Here is a 23,545-nt window from a genome sequence, read left to right on the forward strand (position 1 = left end):
TACAGAGTGGAGTATTTTTCACTTAGCAGATCAATAACAATATTGAATCAAAATTTGCTTAGTGCACATGGCTAATTAGCATATGAATGCTAAAACTTCTAGTGATGACAAACAATGTTCTTACACAATGGTCTATAATGAATCTTTATTCTACCAGTAGCGTCTCATAAAGTTGATGAACTCAAAGTGTCCAACACATTTCACACAAGGTTTCAGCTTCTTTACTTTTCCCACGTTGCACTATGTGTTCAAAAACAATACATTTCATTCTTTTGATCTCAGGGCTAAATACATTTTATCCGGTAGATTTGTGATTTTTTTTATTGTAATTCCAAATTTGGCTCAACATATGCTCTTTACATGCAATCTGCTAGCAATCAATTTTTTTAATACATGGCACAAGCTGATTGGTCTGATTGGCTAATTCTGCAGCCAAAGACCTTGCTTTGTTAACATTTAAATATTCAGTTTTTCGCTGTAAGCTGGTCCTGCAACGGTATCAGAGTTTATCTGAAACCCTCCACCTCCACCAGCACCACCTGTCTAGTGGATTTATTCATGCTTATTCACAGCAGGATATCTCACTTGCTCACAGCAGCATGTCTGTTTATCTATAAACAGTTGCAAGTCCATACTTGCATGTGTAGCATGTCTAGTCAGGTAAGACCAAATCAATTCAAATTGTCACGTCAATTAACATGCTTAACTATAATAAGAGTTGTTATAATTGAACTATACTATAATGGTATCATCTACTGAAGAAATCATGCTTTTTTATTTCCTAAGAAAAAAGTTTGACTGATTCTGAGCTGGGACATGCTCGACACAGGCAATCAGTGTCAGTATTTAAACAGTTACGGTGGAAAAGAATCTGTGTATTTCTTTACATGAGAAAAAGTATAACATTTATAGTAATGCAATTTAATTTCTTTTATTCATTCAAAGCATTACAGAATAGTTTCAAGTCATTTTATGATGTAATATTAAAATATATTTATACTTTAGAATACTTGGATTATTTTTTATGATTATTTGCATTTCTGAACTAAATATAACATAAGACACAAGCCTAACATTTAGTACCAGTCAATACTTTTGGCACACCTGTTATACTCACTTTTATTATTAATATTTTAAAATAATCGAAATAACAAATAGACAAATAGATTGTAAATGCACTAAATATTTTAGCTCTTCCATCATTTCCTCACCTTTATGCCATTCCAAACTTTTTCTTTCTTCTATGGAACACAAAAGAAGATGCTTTAAAAAATGACTCCGTGTTCCCAGCACTCTTTAAAATATCTTCTGTATTCCACAGAAGAAAGAAACTCATACAGGTTTGAAATGAGACAAGGGTGAGTAAATGATCACAAGAAACATAAACTGAGATGAAATGCCTGTCAAAAGTTTGGACTCTTCAAAGCTCAGTGTTCAATCCAGTTCTGCCTTTGACATCATTTCCTGTTTGCAGCTCCGCTATCTGCTGGCGTTCAGTGGTTTGATGGTGAGCATGATGGGCTTCTCGGGCACCAAGATGAGCTCAAACGTGCTCCTGACCTCCACCTGCCTCTGCTTCTCAAACCTGAAGTTCTCCAGCATCTATAAAGATGACAAAACGACAAATAATAAAGAAAATCCTCTGATATTATTTCGAAAATCCACTCACGTGAATAAGGAAGAGCTGCATCTCGTTCTCGGCGATCCTGCGGCCCAGACACTGGCGCGGTCCGAAGCCGAAGCTCAAGCCCCTGAAGTAGTGGCTCTGGGACCGGACCCAGCGAGAGGGACGGTACTGCTCCGGGTGCGGGAAGATCCGGTGATCACGACCCATAGCATAGAGACCAAGCTGAACTAAGGTCTGATGCACACAGACAGATGAACCCATGAACAGACACACAAACAATTGCATTCTGTCAGTGATTTCCTTCAATACACCCTCACCCCAGCTGGAATATGGTAATTCTGAAGGACGATGTCTTCAGTGATGTATCTTTGTAGACTCACTGCTACCGGATGTAACCTTCAAAAGAAAGCTCATGATTTTAGACACGATAAAGCCAGCTGCCAGACACATTTTTATTTGATTTCTATGGGTCCATTTAGCCTTGTAAACTTGTTATGAACTCTCTTGCACTATCATTTTTATACACTATTTAATCTGTTTAAATAAACTAGTTTGTAATTTAAATGAGTGTTTTATATATCCTAAATACATGCCGTTAAATAACATATCAGACTTTTTGAATAATCTAAAGCATGCTCACCAGTCTGACACCGTTTGTATCATTAGTAAACTAGCTAACTTTTTTAGAAAGTTTAATTAGTTTCAAAATTGAAATTGACAACACTGTAATTTGTCTTAAAATTGACATGATTTTAAAATATTAAATATTGAAATGGTTTTTCGTTGTCACTTTAAAAGTCTTTTTTGAAAACATAATATTTTTTTATGATGGATCTTTGTAGTTTAAGATGGAAAGTCTAGGTCTATGCCAAATGTCAATCAATAAAATCTATGTGTAAAAGACATTTGAAAAGCTTTTAATCAGAAATTATGCTGATGATGATGTTTCGAGCACGTCTGTTATTAAATCTTTCTATTTCAGGTGTGCCAACTTTTTTCTGTTTTCATCTGATTTATTGTTGAGCGCCCTGTTGGAGATTTTTCCCAGTGATGTGTGTGCTTTTGTTTTGATCCTGTTTTTACTTTAACTTTGAAGAAAATGATCAAAGTTTACATGTGTTTTGTTAATAATAATAATCATTGTCCATCTGAAAGTGTACCTCAGAGTTTCCCTCAAGGCTCCTTTAAGCAGAGGAACCATCTTGAGCATCTGCATCATGTCTCCTTCAGAGGCGTCACGAGCGGCTGAGATTTCGGCCCGGATCTCCTCCTGCAGGTCCGGATATCTCGCCAGTTCATAGAGCGTCCACAACAGTGTGATAGAGGTCTGACGCACAAAAATATTTCAATTAAAGGGATAGTTCACACAAAAATACTAATTCTGTCATCATTGACTCACCCGCACGTCATACCAAACCTGCACGAGTTTCTTCTGCTCACCACAAAAGAAGATGTTTTGAAGATTGTTGGGAACCATAGAGTTGACGGTAGCCATTGACTTCCATAGTATTTTTTCCTATAGAAGTCAATGGCTGCCACCAACTGTTTGATTCCCAACATTCTTTAAAAAAATATATATATATATTTTAAGAAGAAACTCATGCAGGTTTGGAATGATGTGTGTAAATGAATGAATTTTTTCTTTTGTTCTCTAGCGCTGATTATTTCTCGCACCGTGTCCACACCGCCGGCCATCAGCTCCGTGATGCTGGCCTTTATGTCCTCGATGGACAGTTTGTCCAGCATTAGGAGGCTGGCCAGCACACCAGGGTACTTCTCATCGGCGTCTGGAGTTTTCCTCAGCTGTCTGTAGATACTCTGGATGCATCGGTCAGCTTTGGAAAACCACAGTGAAGCATGAAGACTCAGGACTCAAAAAGACCCGCATGAGTTTTATTAAGAGTGTGGTGCTAGTTACCCTGATTAAAGATGCCGTCCCAGGCCTCCACGTGGTCCTTCCAGATTCGGGCCCCTGTGTGGCGGAGCAGGGCCGGCGGGAGGTACAGCATGGGCGAGGTGGTCTTAAACATCAGGGTGATGCAGTCGATGAAGTGCTGGGCGTCTGGATCGATGTAGTCCGACAGCACACCCAAACGCTTGCCGTACAGCACATGACTCACCGCTGACAGAAACACACACACCAGACATTCAACACCGGTCAATCGATCAATGTTTATGAAAAGCTCAAAGGCCAACATACACACACATACACACATTTGTTTTTGTGAAAAGTGGGGACATCCCATTTCGCATTTCAGAGCACAGACGATTCTAATCAAATAAGAAAGTTTGGAGTCTGAAAGCTTACATTCTAGTGTGTACTTGAAGAGCTCATGGGACAGATCTGTGGTCCATTCATTCTGTCCAGTCCTCTCAATCTTCTTATAGACACGGGCCACAAAGTCCTGAATGACCTCATCCAGCAGAGGCACAAAGTTCCCCTGCACCTTTGGGGAAATAATTTCCTTGTTCAGAACGTTTCTGTTGAATTTCCAGTCCTCTCCGTCTCTGCAGGAACAAATCAACATGTTTTACTGTTCCAGTAAGTGTGCTTTTATCAGGTATGGTTAGACGGTGCCTACTTGAGCACGACGCCATATTTGCGGTTCCTGTAGTCCCTGTAAGAGGTCCACGCTTCCACCCGGAGTCTCTTGGGAAAACAACCCTCAGCTTTGAACAGGACAGCAGCGTCCTCAGGCTCGATGATGTTCACACTCTCGTAGTACCCAATCTTTTCCCTGTACAGTACAACCATTAGAGAGGTGTTTTTCTGTATAAGGATCAGTGGCCTCACACTCTTTATATTATTATTATTATTATTAGTGTAAACAGAAAATTAAATGTAAATATAAATAAAAAATAAACTTAGTCTAGTAAAAAAGTACTTTTCATGATATTAAACCCATTTTTACTAAATAAACATTTTCCAAAAATGTTTTAAATAAAATGTTAGATAAAAACATCTTTTTTTATTTCTATTAATTTTAGTAATTTCTATAAATTTTTAGGCCTGGAAATCCCATGCGCACAAACGTGTGTGTGTGTGTGTGTGTGTGTGTGTGTGTGTATATATATATATAGCTAAAATAATGATATAATACTACGTTATATATTATTGTATAATTATATAATATTATTGTATTGTAATAATATTGTATTTGTATAATAAAAAAATAGCTTCTTTCTGCAAGCATTATGTTTTGTTTGAATTTGAGAGCTGAACTAAAAGTATTATGAAAAAGTGAGCAGCATAATAGTGCATGTGGCACATACTGTCATAAGTCTTTTTACCTGTAAATAGGACCATACATATTGAAATTGTGCACCATAATCCGGTGGATATTCCTGAGGCCGTCCATTCTCCAGAGCTTGTAGAGATTGGCCACGCTGTTCTTCCATTGTCCAGGAATCTCACTGAAGGGCTGTACGGCAGAGCTGTCCTTTCTGACGGCAGCTACCCGTCCTGTGTGAGTGGTTCTGACCTGTCTGGACAGACTCTGACCCAGACGGGCCCTCAGACTGCAGCGGGACATCACCTCTCTCATACACTCACTGTCCCGCTCTGCTGCTCCTCTCCAGCAGACTCATGATCAGCAGCCTTGTGTTTTTATATGATTCTCACTCGACGTCATCAATGCACAAGTGTCCCGAGGACATTGCAAAAAAACCACTCCAAACTTATTTAGACTTCCTTACTCAAACTTGAAACTTAAAACTAATACAAAGAAATAATTTTTTTATATCTTGGGCAACTGAAAAGTATGAACATGAAAAGTATACAGCACTCTATACTTAGTTGGGGCTCCTTTTGCCTGAATTACTGCAGCAATGCGGTGTGGCATGGAGTCGATCAGTCTGTGGCACTGCTCAGGTGTTATGAGAGCCCAGGTTGCTCTGATATTGGCCTTCAGCTCTGCTGCATTCTTGGGTCTGGCATATCGCATCTTCCTCTTCACAATACCCCATAGATTTTCTATGGGGTCAAGGTCAGGCGAGTTTGCTGGCCAATTAAGAACAGGGATACCATGGTCCCTAAACCAGGTACTGGAAGCTTTGGCACTGTGTGGGGAGGGAGCTTGGGAGCTCTGGGGACTCTGGGACCCTGATGTCCAAAGGAAATGCAAAATTGACTTTAATCAGAGAACATAACTTTGGACCACTCAGCAGCAGTCCAAGCCTTTTTGTCTTTAGCCCAGGTGAGACGCTTCTGACGCTGTCTGTTGTTCAAGAGTGTCAATGGTCGTCTTTTGGACAACTGTCAATTCAGCAGTCTTGCCCATGATTGTGTAACCTACAGAACTAGACTGAGAGACCATTTAAAGGCTTTGCAGGTGTTTTGAGTTAATTAGCTGATTAGAGTGTGGCACCAGGTGTCTTCAGTATTGAACCTTTTCACAATATTTTAATTTTCTGAGATACTGTATTCGGAATTTTCCTTAGTTGTCAGTTATAATCATCAAAATTAAAAGAAATAAACATTTGAAAAATATCAGTCTGTGTGTAATGAATGAATATAATATACAAATTTAACTTTTTGAATGGAATTAGTGAAATAAATCAACTTTTTGATGATATTCTAATTATTTGACCAGCACCTGTGTGTGTATATATATATATATATATATCCATCATCTTACGCTTACGCTTGCGGGGGCAACGGTCTAAGCAGAGACGCCCAGACTTCCCTTTCCCTAGTCACTTCCTCCAGGTCTTCCGGGGGAACCCAGAGGCGTTCCCAGGCCAGCCGGGAGACATGGTCCCTCCAGCGTGTCCTAGGTCTTCTCCGGGCCTCCTCCCGGTGGGACATGCCTGGAACACCTCCCTGGGAAGGTGTCTAGGAGGCATCCGAAATAGATGGCCGAGCCACCTCAGCTGGCTCTTCTCGATGTGGAGGAGCAACGGCTCTACTCTGAGCTCCTCCTAAGTGACCGAGCTTCTCACCCTATCTCTAAGGCAGCGCCCAGCCACCCTACGGAGAAAGCACATTTCGGCCGCCTTTATCCGGGATCTTGTCCTTTCGGTCATGACCCACAGCTCATGACCATAGGTGAGAGTAGGAACGTAGATTGACCGGTAAACCGAGAGCTTTGCCTTACAGCTCAGCTCCTTCTTCACCACGACAGACCGGTACAGCGACTGCATTACTGCAGAAGCTGCACCGATCCGTCTGTCAATCTCCCGTTCCATCCTTCCCTCACTCATGACCCCAAGATACCTGAACTCCTCCACTTGAGGCAGGAACTCTCCACCAACCTGAAGTGGGCAATCCACCCTTTTCCAACTGAGAACCATGGCCTCGGACTTGGAGGTGCTGATTAAAAAATTATGTACAGAACCGGTGACAAAGGGCAGCCCTGCCGAAGTCCAACATGCACCGCACACGCATGCAACAGGTCTGACTTACTGGAGGCAATGCAAACCAAGCAGTCGTACAGGGACCGAACAGCCCTAAGCAGGGGCTGTGGACTGGTTGGGCAAACTCCCATGAACCCTCCAGCACCCTGGAAAGGGTATAGAGCTGGTCCAGTGTTCCACGATCAGGATGAAAACCACACTGTTCCTCCTGAATCCGAGGTTCCACTATCGGCCGAATTCTCCTCTCCAGTACCCTGGCATAAACTTTCCCGGGGAGGCTGAGAAGTGTGATCCCCCTATAGTTGGAACACACTCTCCGGTCCCCCTTCTTGAAAAGAGGGACCACCACCCCAGTCTGCCAGTCCAGAGGTACTGTCCCCAACCACAATGCGATGTTGCAGAGGCGTGTCAGCCAAGACAGGCCCACAACATCCAGAGACTTGAGGTACTCAGGGCGGATCTCATCCACCCCTGCTGCCTTGCCATCGAGGAGCTGTTTAACTACCTCGATGATTTCAGCCCGGGTGATGGACGAGTCCTCCTCCAAGTCCCCAGCCACTGCTTCCTCAACAGAAGACAAGTCGGTGGGATTGAGGAAATCCTCGAAGTATTCCTTCCGCAGCCCGACGATATCCCCAGTTGAGGTCAACAGGTGCCCATCTCCACTGTAAACAGTGTTGGTAGGGCACTGCTTCCCCCTCCTGAGGTGTTGAATGGTTTGCCAGAATCTCTTCGAGGCCAACCAATAGTCTTTCTCCATGGCCTCACCAAACTCCTCCCAGGCTCGATTTTTTGCCTCCACGACTACCCGGGCTGCAGTCCGCTTGGCCTGCCGGTAACTGTCAGCTGCCTCCGGAGTCCCACAAGCCATCCAGCCCCAGAGTCTGTCCAGCTTCCTCCCCCGCCATTGGATCCATATCACCACCAGGTGGTGATCAGTTTACAGCTCCAACCCCCTCTTCATCTGAGTATCCAAGACATATGGCCGAAGGTCTGATGACACGACCACAAAGCCGATTATCGACCTCCGGCCTAGGGTGTCCTGGTGTCACATGCACTGATGGACACCCTTATGCTTGAACATGGTGTTCGTTATGGACAAACCGTGGTTAGCACAGAAATCCAATAACAGAACACCGCTCGGGTTCAGATCAGGGGGGCCGTTCCTCCCAATCACGCCCCTCCAGGTGTCACTGTCACTGCCCACGTGGGCGTTGAAGTCCCCAGGTAGAACGAGGAGTCTCCAGTCTAGCACCCCTCCCATAGACTCCAAGAGGGCCAGGTAGTCCGCACTGCCATTCGGTCCCGTAGGCACAAACAACAGTGAGAGACCTATCCCCGACTCGAAGGCACAGGGAAGCGACCCTCTCGTTCACTGGGGTGAACTCCAACACATGGCGGCTGAGCTGGGGGGCTATAACCAAACCCACTCCAGCCCTCCGCCTCTCACCATGGGCAACTCCAGAGTGGTAGAGAGTCCAGCCTCTCTCAAGAAGTGTGGTTCCAGAGACCAAGCTGTGCGTGGAGGTGAGCCCGACTATCTCTAGTTGGTATCTCTCGACCTCCCGCACAAGCTCAGGCTCCTTCCCCGCCAAAGAGGTGACATTCCACTTCCCTAAAGCCAGATTCCGTGTCCAGAGATCAGGTCGTCGGGGGTCTTGCCTTCGAATGTCACCCAATCCACTATGCAATGGCCCCTTACACTCCCTCCTGCAGGTGGTGAGCCCACAGGAGGGCGGCCCCACATCACTACTTCGGGCTGAGCCCTGCCGGACCCCATGGGGGGAGGCCCGGCCACCAGGCGCTCGAATACGAGGCCCCAACCCCGAGCCTGGCTCCAGGGTGAATGTATTTGAATGTTTTTGAAAGAAGTATCTTATTGTTCACCAAAGCTGCAAAATACAATAAAAACAGTAATAGTGTGAAATGTTACCATGTAAAATACCTTTTCTATTTCAAATCATCAAAAATATTTAAAGTTTGGGGAAAGATTTGAAAAAAAAAAGAAGAAATAAAAGGAACATTAAATTAATATTTTTATTCAGCAAGGATGCAAATTTATTGAAAATAACAGTAGACATGTTACAGAATATTGTAATATCAAATAAATGCCGGACTTTCTATTAATCAAACAATCCTGAATAAAATGTAACCTAGTTACATAAAAAAATCCCTAAAAATATTAAGCAATAAGTCCATAAATATATTAACCAACTGTTTTGAACATTGCTAATAATAAGAACTATTATTAATAACTGAGCACCAATAATAACTGATAATTGAGCAGTAAATAAATATATTAGAATGATTTCTGAAGGATCATGTGACACTGAAGACTGCAGTTTCACTTGAAAATTCACAAAATTCAGCTTTGATCACAGGAATAAATTGCATATTAAAAATAATAAATAATATTTTACAATATTTATATTTTTTAACTGTTTTTCATACAAATATGCAGCAAGAGTACTGACTACTCATTCAAGTGAACAAAAAAAAAAATCAACTGGGATGCTGAAAGTAGAATAACCTTGTGTTGTTTTCTGTATAAACAGTCATGCAGTAAGTCCAAGGGCAGCAAATATAAGGAGGTCAAAAGTCAAGAGACAGTCAGCCTTGAGCAAGGGAACGAATCGGCCTACAAACGCAAACCTCAAGGATGTTGCTAAGTGTGTGTGCAATAATTCAAGACTCACTTTATATAAATCTATTAGAAAATATATTTCTGTAATGTCAAGACAAGTCAGTAATTATTAGATTTTGAATAAACAATCTGTTGTGTACATGCATGATTTTAAACGCTTGGGTCACATGACACTCCAAACTTTTATAAATAAACGACACACCAGCAAATGAAACTCTATGCATTCACAATCAAATGAAGTAAACGTACAATAAATCCTATATTAACCATTCATTGTGTAAACCTTGAATATCTGACAAAAGGCCTTTGATTAAATTGAAATGAAACCACTGCAAACTAAAGCATTATAAAGGACATGATGTGGCCTTGAGGAGCTTGATGAGTGTCTCTAGCTTCATAGCAGTGTTCAGATCTCCCTGAACTCTCAGTCTGCTGCTGCTGTAGGCGGCGAACGGGCGCAGGCGGCCCTCAAACATGTCCAAGAGATCCTGCTCGCTCATGCTCAGAGAAACGTCCGGCTCCCGTGGCGGGACGCCCACTCCACACGCTCCAGCACCTCAACACAGACACAGCACAGCACTGAGACAGCAGTCAGGGGATTTCAATCCAATCAACCCAAATCTTTACATGTGGCCATTCATTTTCTTGGCATGTTATCATAGGGATTATGGATTACATTGGTTTACATATATTTTTTTATACTGTAGATTATTTCTTTTCTTTTCTATGCACCATGAACTGTGTTCATTAATCTTACCCTCTTTTTCATTTAGTAACACATCTATCTGCCTTTGACTTATTTATGACTAATAGTAAATAAAAAAAATAAAAATTATAATAGAAAGGATTTCATAGACATTCCAAGCCTAACTCAAACCCAAATCAGTCCAATCACTAAACCACAACGCCGATGTGATATTGTTCCTATGTAGGTTCAGAATAACATGCAACAGTTGGTTCCGGAAGTAAAAATTACATTATTTTTGCAGGAAATTTTCTTTTTAACAATAACTGATAAATCATTTTTAAAGACCCATCTACTGTGAGCTCAGATGTTGTTAACTGATGATAAATAATTTATTTGAAGTCCTCAGTTCACAGTATTTCAACTTATGTTTTAAATCATCGTTTTTAACAGCAGAATCACTGGTTAAAACTACATTACCCATGATGCTGCACAGCAAATTCCACCAATCAGAGAGCGGCAGTGAGAAAATTTATTGTAAGCAAAAAAAAAGTGTTGATTTGAGCAGTCTGAGATGATCAAACATAGTAAACTCACTATCAGTCGCTGGTTGCTTGGTCGTTATGAGATTTAAAGAAACCGTGTGTGTTATGTTCCCTTTAAATCTCTACAGGAAAAATTTCAGGAAAAAACACTTCCGAAACCAGCACCACTGAAAAAGTGTGCAGAATTAATGCATACTACAGCAATTTCAGTGTAATTACTATTATAGTTTCTTATTCAAATTTAGAATTTTTTATTTTTTTATATTTTCCGTTTTTATTTTTATTTTAGCTAAAGTTGTAGTGTTTTTGTTTCATGTTTTCATGTCATTTTTACTTGGTCAATTTAATTTTTTTATTCAGTTTTAGTTAGTTTAGTACATCAAATTAAACCTAATAAAAGTAAGAAATGTTGCTCTGAAAAATGTGTATACTACATTTTATTTCAGTTATGTTTTTTTTTTTTTATATCAAGCAACGTAAACATTATGGTTGTAGCTTTAGTATAACTACAGTATAATAACCCTGCAACAGAGCTGTTGCAGACAGTGACATCTCATTGGTAAACAGTGTTCTTTGTTTCTCTCAGTCTTACCTTGTGTCAGGTCCACATAGTAGCTGTTGGTGTGTCCGGAGTCAGTGGTGATCTGGAAGCAGTACGATGCTTGCACCTGATGAACCAGCTGCTCTGACAGCACCGATCGAACCGCATCCATCAGTCCGTCAACACGACTGACACTCACAGCAGGAGCTGAACGCAGCTCATCGGCGAAACTCACCGAATCTGCACAAACCACAATATGAGACTCTGTTTATTATGCTGACTTGATAAAAAAGCAACAGGTTAGAACAGCAGCCATGCAAATATCATTGCAACCACTCAGAATACCCTAGAAACACCTTAGCAGCCACCTAGCAACTTTTCATAATCAAATCAAGACAACAATTGTTTCATGTCTTTTAGGAACCGTCCTTCATCCTGTCTGCTCGTGAAAGTGTGGAGGCGTCTAACATCACCTTGACTGGATTGAGACGCAGCCGTCTGGCTCAGGAAGTGCATTGCGAGCTGCTGTATGGGTCCGGCGAGTCCTTCCAGCCCAGGGACAGAGGGGGGCATAATGACGGGTCCCGCATGACCCCCGTCCGGTTCCCGGAGCACCCCCTCCAGGATCAGCTCCACACGGTCCACCTCCAGCCCCCACGGCTTCGTCATCTCATTCATGTCCATCTGCGGCACACAAGCACTTCAAAAACTCGATCTCAGAAATGGAATACAGATCATGCATACAATGCACGTCAATGGCTACCAGCTCTTCGAGAGTCAAAAAAGCTACACAAGCAACACTACATTAAGACCAGTGGCTCCTGATGATATATTGAGGTCTTCTGAAGCACAAAAATCTGTGTATTTACTGTAATCCAGGCAATCCAGCTAAAAACAATTTTTTCGTTTAACATTTCTTATTTGTCTCTCACCCCAAGATGTTCCCCTAGTTTGATTCTCTCGGTCTGTATCTCTCTCAGGGTCTTTTTGCTCAGGGTCTGCATCATTGCGTTCTGTGCGGTGAGACGGGTGGAGGCGTTCAGATCCTGCACCGCCACCACGGACATCACCGGACTCCAGATCCGGAACTGGATATCCGCTCCAACCGACACCAGACCACCGTCTTTGGTGGTGACCTTTTGCCAGGGAAGATTGTGTGGAATCTCAAAATACTTGGTATACAGAAAGATGAGTTTTTAAACATCTGACAAGCACTGTATTTCACTGTACCTTGCATGGTGGGACGCTGAAGGCTCTGGTCCGCAGGTCAACTTTTTGCCACTGATCAATCAAGGGCAGAACCAGAACCACTCCTGGACCTTTAGGAGGACGGATCCGGCCCAGACGAAAAACAACAATCCTCTCATAGTTTGGTACAACCTGAAAATAATACTGTATATTTAATAAGCACTTAAAGAAAAAAGGCTAAAACTCTCCTAAAAATACGCTGACCTTTAGGACAAACCATCCAGATACAGGAAAAGTTATGAAGGTAAATAGGAAAACCAGGAATGTTACGATCAAGTTGCAAATCCAGGACAACAATCCTTGAGATTTATCTGTTATGAAAAGAGCATAATTATTCATTATCAAAGAATTATGAATAATATGTATATACAAAAAATTACATATTAGTACAATAGCTATTAGTACTTCAAGTAAATTAAAAATGACTATATGTATATAATTAAATATTATACTATAATACACATCGATATATATATATATATATATAATACTAGTATTTCCTATTAAATATCTATCAATCTATCTATCTATCTGTCTATATAAACTACTGAATAGAATATTATAAATATAGATAGACATACAGATATTATAAAAGACTGTGCACATATATGCAACAATTCTTATATATATATATATATATATATATATATATATATATATATATATATATATATATATAAAATATATAATACTGTTCTATGCTATAATCACACTTCTATATTTAATATGTGCACCGTGGAGTGAATACCTGTGAAGTCGTTCTGAGAGACTTTAGGCACATAATCGAAGGAAAGTCCTCTCTGATCATAATTACTGTGCGTGAATACAGAATGAGATGAAAACAGTCCAGGAGTGCCATCTCTCTGCGACAGACACTGATACTCATAACCTGAAGACTTCCCCAGCATTGTCGAGCCGTGTCGGAAGAGATCTCGCTCTCTCCGGGATGAATATGACCGTGTATTATTGCGCGAAAGGCTATTTTGAGCTCAATCCATGGCGAGAGAGTCAAAACAAGAAACACTTCCGCGTTTTGAGGTTTCACGTGACGTCATGCGCTGAGGGCAAATGCAACCTAGCAACGGCGCCCTCTGGAGTGACGGAAGTGACATGCAAAACGGTTGGAAAGCTAATATTAAAAAGCAATGTTTCGGTAAATAAATAAAATAAAATTCAGAAAGATGAATAATATATTTTATTTATACATCCAACAACTTTTACAAAAGTGTCCCCTTCAAAAAGGGCATTTGTTAACAATTAAAAAAAATATTGTAAATAATCTACTCTAGAATTATAATGGCCTATAGAGGGCATTTTCCCACTAATCTCATTAATACTTTCATTTGAAAAGCTTTCATTTGATCTATAAATTGAGTTATAATAATGTGATTATCTATGTGTTATCAAATTAAATCATTTACATGTACAATTAAAAATACAACTGCATGGAATAATACTATGAGATTCTTTTAAATATTTTTAAATCTACAAACAAGAAATGATGGTGGAAATTATACTTTTCAATGAAATTAAAACGCCAGGAGGTGCCAGCAGTGAGTGTTTAATGAGTGACTCATTCATTCAAACGATTCCTTCAAATGGCAGATTAATCAGATGTTTATGCATGTGCTAATGAAACTTTGACTCACTCACAACCTTATACTGTCAATAGATGCATATATACAGGAGCTATATCCACTGTTTGCCAATTACTCTAAATGCAATTAAATCTGATTAATACTTGTTATTTTTGGTTACTGATGTTTTAATCATGTAACCTGTCTGGCGTAAATTAAGCGTTAATGTCGAGCCCTGGAGTCTATGTGCCGGGGCTCAGACCCGGATGACCCCGGCCCAATTTAAACCTTGGTTATGGGTATAAAATCTACAGTGACACAAAAAAGAGAGACAAAGTATGACATAATGAGGCAAAATAAGCAACCTATGCTAACCAATAATGCGACCTATATACATTTGCACTTTTTAGCATTCTTTAGATCCATTGGCATCATAACTAGCATGGCAGCAAAGCAAAGAGTTTTTCAGGAGTCTTTCAGAAAAATGCTCCTCAGTTTTTGAACATGTCACACAAGAGTTTCTCCATGGGTGTGTTCCCGATTGTTCTCTGGAAGAAAAGTTGCTCGATTCTTTCTGAGCTCACGAAGTGAAGTGATGGAAGGAGAAGCAATAGTCTGCCAAACCTGCCAAAGAAAGAGATTCATCAGAATCATTTGTATTAGTTGTGTCCTCTCTCAAAAAGTATTTTTAACTTCTTTATGCAAATGCATGCTTGTATATTTGCTCACCTGGCGACCTGACTTGGGTAAAGAGTGTGAATATGTTGCGCTAGCAGCACTTGGGATTGATCTTGTAGGTTCTCCACCTGTTCTGGGTCTTTAAGTCCCCGTGTTTCTGTAACAATGCAAAGATTAATCACCCAGAACACCAATTCAGTTTATGTGATATTATGGACAAACATTTATGCCCCCTTGTGGCAGGAAGAGAGAAAAACCTACCTGGTTTAAACAAAACAATGGCTTTCAAGCATGCAAACTCAGTTGGATCCACTTGCAGGGGCTTGAAGCGGCTAAACACTTCTTGCAAGACCCTCACGTCTGAGGCAGAGGGGCTTCCCTTCCCCTGTCCTGGGGATGAGAGCTCTGGCAGAGACAGAAGGGGGCAGTTGTCCAGAGGTAGCGACCACTGAATTGCACACAGAAGAAACAGCTCACTCCATGCTTCCTCAAGTAGAATCACCTAAAATCACACGGAGTAAAATATATGGATATGTCAGCTGAGGTTAGGCAGATTAATCGACAATATTTGCTATTCTGAGCAGCACTGACTGATAACTGCACCATACAGATTATACAGCATGTCTGAAAATAGTACAGTTTGTGGGCAAAACAACATAACTGTGGTTTCTTTGGCTTTAAATCTCTCTGTTTCTGGATTAACAATCAACAGCTATTGTGCTAATGTAACAAAATTTGCTGTAATTTTTTTATCCCGTCAGAAAATACTCATCTGGTGGTAGTAGAGTGAGATATAATAGACTCTCACCTGGTCTCTGAATGGTAGATGGGAAAACACCGGCAGGTTCTTGGCCCATTTAACAGACATGAAGAGTAGGCGGGCTGAGGTCTCATATACACTCTCGGGTCCACGTGAGGGGTAGAGACCACCGTACTCCGGAGAACTCCTTTCAGGTTCATTACTGGTCACATCAATGTTCTCATCCACTGTTACAAACAAAATATCGAACTGATAAAGTATGGATTAAGAGGTATTAACCTGTTAAAAAGGCCAGCGTAGACCAGAACAAACTTCCCTACTTCTGGTGTATACTACTTTAGTGTTGGTCTTGTAGGCAGACTAGCATAGCCCTGGAATTTTGTCTATATAAGCACCTCATACACTGTCAAAATATAACTGAACTCTTAGTAGTACAGCAACTTTACTAGGCAAGTACACTTAAAGGAACATCTTTGTACCTTATATACCCCTGAAAGGTACACTCTCTGAAAAAAGGTATAATAGGTACACCTTTGAACTAAAGGGTGCATTTTAGTATCTAAAGTGTACATAATATTGTACTTTAAAGTAGTGATATGTACCCTTAAGGCGGTCGCACACCAGACGAAAAGCACTGTGTCTTGGACATCTTGAGGTGTCGCACACCGGATGCGCACATTCTATACACACAAGCTCAATTTCGAGATTATTTACTATGCAGATGATAACTTGAACAGCATCCTGAGTCATAGCTCGGCGCCACGGACAGATGCCATTTGGCGTCGCTGGTGTGCACACACCCATAGAAAACTATGTGTTCGAATTTTAAAGACGTGGTGCGATGCGACATGGTTGCTTCTCGTACGGTGTGTAACCATCTTTAAGGTACTAATATCCACCTTTAGGGGCAAATAAGGTACAAATTTGTCCCTTTTAAGGGGTACACTTTCAGGTACAAAAGTTTCAGGCTGCTTTCCAAGGCACCATAACATCATAAAAAGATCTACAACAAATGCAAAGTTCACAGAGAGCTGTAGGTAACATTAGATGTTCTTCGTCGCCATCAGATCTCCAAGGTTTCGGACATAGGGATGGGGTTCACCAACAAAACTTTTCTAGGTTGAACAAAGTGGTCTCATTCCTTACCGTCCTCTGGTTCCAGCTTGGCGCAGGTCTCGGCTGTCATCAGGCTGGCCATGAAGCGATGTCCATTCTTGGGGCTGTTGGAGCTCTGGCTAGTATCTGTGGAGCTGATGCTGGAGCTCATGTTGGAGCCCAGCAGTGGGCGGTTGATCGCACTGCAGGTGGACGAGGATGTGGGCTCCAGGGTTGTGGTGAGGTGCTCCTTGTCCTTGCCCACATCCAGAGCTTCTAACCTGACTTGAGCAGTGCTGCGGGGCTGACGCTCATTCTGAACAGCTGAGAGGAGAGGGACAGAAAGGTTTAGAAAGAGAAGACTATGAGTAAGACAAGGAGGAATCCCTTTAAGAAGTTGACTCACCATCCTTGTTCATGCCAGCTTGAAGGCATTTCTTTAAACGACAGGCCTGGCACTGATTCCGATGGGCTTTATCCACTGGACACATGCCTGTACCCGCTTGACATCTGCAAATTTCATTCAGGAAGGTTATGGAAGGTTCTACCTTCAAGCTTCACTTCTCCCAATTTTTAAAAATTGCAAAAGCTAAGGTACTAAATTGCACCCTTTAGGGCAGGGTTCCTCAAATCTTGCCCTGGAGGGCCAATGCGCTGCAGTCTTTAGCACCAACCCTGATCAAACTCACCTACCTGACACTGATTGGCTTGCTCAGGTGTGTTTGATTAGGGTTAGAGCTAAACTCTGCAGGTAAGTGGATCTCATGGGCCAGATTTGAGGATCCCTGCTGAGGTTAACAAGGTACAATAGTGTACCTTTTAAATGGGTACTGTCCTAGTGAGCTTTTGTACCTTTTATTCTGATAGTGAATATGCGAGGTGTTTTCTCACCTGTAGATGAGTCTGCGCCTCACACTGCGCTTGAAAAAGCCACTGCAACCATTGCAAGCATATATCCCATAGTGTTTCCCGCTGCTGGTGTCAGAACACACTTTACAGAGAAGTCCCGAGTTCAGGACCTTGCCAGGGGCAGGGCTTTTACCTGGGAAAGCATAGGAAACAACTATTTGTTATTCCGAGTCACAATTGCTTATTCCCAATCCAATCATTAAGAGTTGATAATCACAAGACAGCATTTACTTGGCATGCCAACTGTCTTTACTCTTTGTTGCACGTCCACTACAAGCCAAACTGAAGAAGCATTTACTCACCTTCTTGGCTGTCATCAGTAGAGTTGCTCCTGGAAGACTCTGTTGGTGATGCAAATGGCATCATGGACATTTCTGACATTGGATCCTCCATTTAATGTAGTTTAAAAGTGAAGAAGGATTAGGCTTTTTAAGGCCAAAATATCTGTCCCAGGTAGGTTGACTGGAATCCTAGAGAGTCCTCAAAGAGATCGGCCCAGCCCTGAGAACTGTACCAATGTTAGATGGTTCTTCAAAGTCCCTCAGTCCTTATCCTGATGGTCCACTCTTGACTCTGTGTATCTCTGTCCTGTAGAACTTCTTGTCCGTTGCTTTTGTAAAGTGCAGTGAGGTCTGTCACCTCCTCCTGGTGCCGGACAGTGAGTGACTCTGAGGCTACCGTGGGCTCCCTAAAGGAAGACAAAGGGATTAACAGCAAGCGCTGTGTAAGCAAGTGCCTATTTGTCATCTCTCTTAATCTTTACTGTCCATCTAGGGGTGGATCAATCAGTCACACTCAGTATTAGCTCTATCTACAACTTGTGGAGAGAAACGAACAAACAAAAGGATTGGGGTTAAGGCATAACTTTCCATCTATCTCTCTTTTCTCTTTTGAAGTTTTCCAACTTGATGATTGAAAGACTAGCATCACAACTTCCAAAATTACAGTGGCTAACTATTGATTGATTTTTTATTTACTTATTTTTATTTAGTGACTTGGCTACAAGTGGCTTCTAAGTGTCAGTAATCAATATAAGTTAACACCTTTATTATGATCATTGATCCATGAGGACATTTCACTACACACTATACAAAATATGAAGGAATGCTAACATCTACTATATCTGTATCTTAAACTTTGTCTCTTCATATGAAAATGAATCATATTTCTTTTGTACAGTACATAGGCTGTAGGGAACATCTGCTAAGGGATCCTTCCCAAAAGTTTTGTGGTATTTCATCATTGTTTAATCCTCAACTGTCCACTAGTAACAATGAGGCGATGCTAATCTCTACTGGCTCCAGTTAGCCAAATCTGCTGCTAACAGCTTTGGAAAAGTTGATAAAAAAGGTGTGAATAACAATTTTATATATATATATATATATATATATATATATATATATATATATATATATATATATATATATATATAATTAAGTAGGATAAAATAATATAATAGTGAAAAGTGACATGATGTGAAGCCAAGTATGTTGTCCCATACTCTGAATTTGTGCTCTGCATTTAACCCATCGAAGTGCACACACACACACAGTAGTGAACACACACCCAGGGAGCAGTTGTGGGTTTGGTGCCTTGCTCAAGGGCACTTCAGTCGTGGTACTGAGGGTGGAAGAGAGCGCTGGTCATTCACTCCCCCCAACTACAATCCCTGCCGGACCTGAGACTCAAACCCGGGACTCTCTAACCATTAGGTCACCCCTAATATTAATATCAATGCAATTATTATTATTATATATGTTTGTCAACTTATTTCCTGTTCACTTTTTAAGGTTTGTTGTGTTAATATATTTTTGTTATTTCATTATGCATACATTTATTTAAAGTTTTTGTGCACTCTTGACCTTTTTATGTACAACATTATTTTCCTTTTAATTTCAATAAACTTATGATATACTCAACTGATATATAATCATGAATAATTTACCTAAACAATAAATATATTTTAAGTAAATGAATGTAATATTATAAAGCGTTATAGCTTATAGATTGTACACCAAACATCTGTCAGGTCTACAAATGTGAACTCTCTCTAACTTTCAGAGAACAAATATGCATCCCATCACCAGGAGTCCCGTCCGCTGCTGTACCCCCCGAGCATCCACCAGCACCCATTTCAAATCAGCTAAGCGGCTTATAGCCTGCAATAAAACGTGTCCTCTCAAGATAACAAAGACCTCGAATGAAAAGAGGGGGAGCAGGGAAAGAAAACAATTAGCCGCTTGTGAGTCTGTGGGAGCTGTGCGGGGCCCGACAATGACTCGGCTCCGGTGCCATATGGTGGCTGCTCTCTGAATCCAGCTCTGCCTAATTAGTGACCCCTGTGTGATTTACTGGTAATTAGAGGGCTGAAGTCAGTGATTTGCTTTTTTCTTTTGATTTGTGTATCTATCTTATTAAAGTCTTAAGCAGCGCAAGGTCGCACACAAATGCCAGACAGCGACACATGCCACCTTAAACCCATCTTTCTCGTGTCTCCCCACCGGCGGAGGGTCTTTCATCGATCGCTCATAAACCACAATCATGTGTCCTTTTGATTGCAAAAACTTTGTTTTGACTGAACACAAAACAGGCCTTGAGTTGGTTGATGCGAACTCTTCTCTAATTGGTTTGTTTAAACTGAAACGATGAATGACCAGCAGACAGCATGTCGTCTGATGAGGAGATGATCTATGTGAACCAAGAATCCTCCTTAATACTCGGTTGGCATTAAACTGGTGACTTAGTCCCCCTGACAGAGCCCTCTCTGTTGACCTAAGTGTGTAAAAAGATTACGGCCCCTTGAGTAGGTTGGGGTCTGGAGACTTAAGTTCAGTTCTGTCGACCAAAGGCCTTGAAACGTACACCTGTGGAAAGAATCCTAGGATTTTTTTGGACGCCTATGTAGTTTGTGATTTGCATATTGGCATATTTGGCATAAGTTAGGTGTTTACCTGACCTAAGCATCCACTCCATTGTGTGTTTTCAGATAGCGTGTTGCATGAGAGAAAGAGGGCTGAAAACAGGAGTGTCACCACATGTGACAGCGAGTTTCCAGAAGGAAAGCTGGGCTCATGACACATACCTGCGGATGTCATGTGTGAGTGACACACCTGAGCGAGTGTGCGCTTCACAGCCGGCATAAGCTGCGTTTATGTAACTAGCAGGTGGCAATAACGCATAATGTTCCTAGTGGCTTTTTAGGACAAGACTTGCTTAGATGAGCAGAGCAGAGATTACCATAAAACAAAGAGATTAGATTGGCCTAAAAATAGCAGGAATATTATACACTATGACTGATAAGGTTTATCAGTAACCCTTTAAGTTCAACTTCAGATCATTCCAGGTCAAGGCTATTTACTAGGATGCTAGTTAAGCATCTTCAGTGCTCCAGTTCTGTATCTACACAACCCATATGGAGATTATATTTAAAAATAAATAAATATATATATATATATATATATTATATATTATATATATTTTGAACATATATTTAAAAATAGATACATTATTATTATTAAAAAAAATGCATAGACAGCATATATTTGAAATATATTTTGTCCAGATAAAGATGATGACGATGATGATGATTTTTAAAATATGTTTAGCGTAATTTTTGTTTATTTGTTTATTTATTTATTCTGTATTGAAAACCATTATAGTTAGCCATAACCCAAAATATAAAATTATATAAAAAAAACATAAAATAGTATGAAAAATACAACTAAATAAAAATATACTAATTATTAAGTGAACTTATGTTGACTAAATTGAATTAATTTGATTTATTTAAAAAGACAGCATATACTTTAAATATATTATGGCAAGATGATGATGATGATGATGATGATTAATTAATTTGTATTTATTTATTTATTTGTTCATTTATTTATTTATTTGTTTTTGTTGTATAGTTACCCATAATTTAGAAATATAAAATTATTTTAAAAGTAAAAATATATAAATAATATAAAATAAACAAAATATACCAATAATTACTACTAATAAAAATAACTCAGTTATAAAATAGTAATAAAATAATGAAATTATTTAAAAGGATAACTAAAGCTATAACTTTAAATGAGATCAGGCAATATACGCAACTACTGACATCTAATTGTTTTCGGTGACTTTAAACACTGATATTCAGATAAATGTCTATTTATTTAGCTGTTAACATCCCTTAAGTAACCAAAGACATAGACCGATCACATGGCGTTTCATTTTCAGGGGTTTAGTACAGCGGAGCGGTCATGGGGCACATTTAAGGCGTTTAGAGTCTGATCTGTGCAGTGCTGACAGTGTAACTCAGCAGCTGTTACATAACCGTATGCTGTGAGACCAGACCACGAACGCCACAGATTAGCCTCCCACACGTCACATGAAAGCTGCTGATGTGCTGGACCACACAGACACTCTAGAAACAAATCATTTTAAAACAGTATATAAATATTTGAATATAGATTTTTTTTTAAATGGTAAACTACATAAGTTATCCTTCCATATAGAGTAAAAAAATGCATGTAATCTTGCTGTAAAAGGCTGATATTTGAAATATATACTTGACAAGGCATCATGTTTTATTTGTATAGAAGAATATAGTAAATACTGATTTTTATTTATTTTTCAGTTATTTAGGCTACAGGTGAGTGTTTTGGTTTTGTATTTATGATGCATTTCAAAATACATTATGCTTACTTTTATGGGAAAAAAAGTATTGTAGAAAACTGAGAATATAGTTATTTCATTATCAACTTATATTATATTTGCATGATGCATTTCACATTATAGAGCAACATATATATATATATATATATATATATATATATATATATATATATATATATATATATATATATATATATATATATATATTAATCAGTTATGTACAGTGGAGTGTTTTATGTAGATTTTTTGATGTTTATTAGGTTTGTAATCTAATGCAAGTTGTGATCATCTTATCAAATATGCACATTTGCGTATCACTTAATTTAAATATTATGCAAATGAAAAATAACATATCTGGGCTGCCTAAGCCTAAGAAGTTTGTAAAAACGATCGTACGGCTGATATTAATATTACGTTCTGTTTCCCAAAAGCATCGTAACTTAAGTAGCACTTGAAAATCATCGTAGATCTACGAGTGCTCTGGAGTAATCGTAGAGCTAGAAGTGCATCACAGATTTATGCGTTCACCTGCAGGACGACCAGCAGATTACACCTTTACCTTGATTCAAGTGCAATGTGATTATAATATAAGGATTTGATCGTGCTTTATTGTACACTTTATGAATAGTTTTCTTTATTTTTTTTTAATTAATTTATAAATTAAACCATTAAAAAGGGGTAGAAAAAAAATCTAATATACATCCTAAATTTTTCTTTCTCTATACTGTATATAAAGTAGATTATATATTATTATGTAAAGTATAATATATATATACACTATAATATAATATAATATAATATAATATAATATAATATAATATAATATAATATTGTACTGAATTATAGATATTATATCCAGGTTGTCTGTCATGAACGCCGCATTAGGTTAACATCAATAAACAATCGTGTACTACAATTACGAGCCATTCTATGAGGTGACATTTCAGCACTTGACAAATGGACAGCGACTACTACGTAGCACTTAACGCACCTACGTGCGATTGCTTTACGTGCATTATTGGGAAACTCACGTGAAACAATAACGAATGATCATAAAATTATTCGTAGCCAACGTTCTTATGTTATGCATTATAATGCAAATTGTATATATTTTATATTATAAAATTAATTTAGACATATATAAGATTATATTGCCTTTCAAAACTGCATACAAAAATAATAAAGTTTGTTTAATTCTTGATTTAATGTATTCTAT

General features: G+C 39.6%; 3 protein-coding genes across 3 annotated transcripts; all 3 read right to left on the reverse strand.

Moving 5' to 3' along the window:
* Positions 1-918: 918 nt before the first annotated feature.
* On the reverse strand, positions 919-5,201 carry LOC113067058 (cholesterol side-chain cleavage enzyme, mitochondrial-like). The gene is made up of 9 exons (XM_026239279.1): positions 4,919-5,201; positions 4,210-4,365; positions 3,936-4,135; positions 3,546-3,749; positions 3,302-3,462; positions 2,788-2,954; positions 1,945-2,023; positions 1,670-1,861; positions 919-1,602 (listed from the first exon to the last, which is right to left on the reverse strand). The coding sequence occupies exons 1-9, from the start codon at positions 5,170-5,172 to the stop codon at positions 1,480-1,482; spliced, it is 1,536 nt and encodes a 511-aa protein (XP_026095064.1). The 5' UTR covers positions 5,173-5,201; the 3' UTR covers positions 919-1,479.
* Positions 5,202-9,016: 3,815 nt separating this feature from the next.
* stoml1 (stomatin (EPB72)-like 1) lies at positions 9,017-13,683 on the reverse strand. The gene is made up of 7 exons (XM_026239280.1): positions 13,394-13,683; positions 12,850-12,956; positions 12,628-12,777; positions 12,330-12,533; positions 11,871-12,081; positions 11,449-11,637; positions 9,017-10,182 (listed from the first exon to the last, which is right to left on the reverse strand). Exons 1-7 carry the CDS (start codon positions 13,551-13,553, stop codon positions 9,971-9,973), a joined length of 1,233 nt encoding a protein of 410 aa, XP_026095065.1. The 5' UTR covers positions 13,554-13,683; the 3' UTR covers positions 9,017-9,970.
* Positions 13,684-14,083: 400 nt separating this feature from the next.
* nr2e3 (nuclear receptor subfamily 2, group E, member 3) lies at positions 14,084-18,339 on the reverse strand. The gene is made up of 8 exons (XM_026239281.1): positions 17,967-18,339; positions 17,647-17,797; positions 17,162-17,265; positions 16,807-17,079; positions 15,709-15,887; positions 15,162-15,402; positions 14,952-15,057; positions 14,084-14,846 (listed from the first exon to the last, which is right to left on the reverse strand). The coding sequence occupies exons 1-8, from the start codon at positions 18,055-18,057 to the stop codon at positions 14,714-14,716; spliced, it is 1,278 nt and encodes a 425-aa protein (XP_026095066.1). The 5' UTR covers positions 18,058-18,339; the 3' UTR covers positions 14,084-14,713.
* Positions 18,340-23,545: the final 5,206 nt, after the last annotated feature.

The sequence above is a fragment of the Carassius auratus genome, chromosome 50 (genome assembly GCF_003368295.1).
Source record: "Carassius auratus strain Wakin chromosome 50, ASM336829v1, whole genome shotgun sequence".
NCBI lineage: Eukaryota > Metazoa > Chordata > Actinopteri > Cypriniformes > Cyprinidae > Carassius > Carassius auratus.

Bases quoted from the DNA above. Each gene is read 5' to 3' on its own strand.
- stoml1 (XM_026239280.1), bottom strand. From the start codon at position 13,553: ATGCTGGGGAAGTCTTCAGGTTATGAGTATCAGTGTCTGTCGCAGAGA. The intron at 11,638-11,870 runs GTGATGTTAGAC...TGGTTTGTGCAG, and splicing joins TGCGTCTCAATCCAGTCAAG to ATTCGGTGAGTTTCGCCGAT. The intron at 10,183-11,448 runs GTAAGACTGAGA...GTCTGTGTTGAG, and splicing joins CTATGTGGACCTGACACAAG to GTGCTGGAGCGTGTGGAGTG.
- LOC113067058 (XM_026239279.1), bottom strand. From the start codon at position 5,172: ATGAGAGAGGTGATGTCCCGCTGCAGTCTGAGGGCCCGTCTGGGTCAG. The intron at 3,750-3,935 runs GTAAGCTTTCAG...TGTTTCTGTCAG, and splicing joins CTTCAAGTACACACTAGAAT to CGGTGAGTCATGTGCTGTAC. The intron at 1,603-1,669 runs GTGAGTGGATTT...TCATCTTTATAG, and splicing joins TGCAGCTCTTCCTTATTCAC to ATGCTGGAGAACTTCAGGTT.
- nr2e3 (XM_026239281.1), bottom strand. From the start codon at position 18,057: ATGGAGGATCCAATGTCAGAAATGTCCATGATGCCATTTGCATCACCA. The intron at 17,266-17,646 runs GTGAGAAAACAC...TGAAATTTGCAG, and splicing joins AGGCGCAGACTCATCTACAG to ATGTCAAGCGGGTACAGGCA. The intron at 15,888-16,806 runs GTAAGGAATGAG...TGTTTGTAACAG, and splicing joins CAAGCTGGAACCAGAGGACG to TGGATGAGAACATTGATGTG.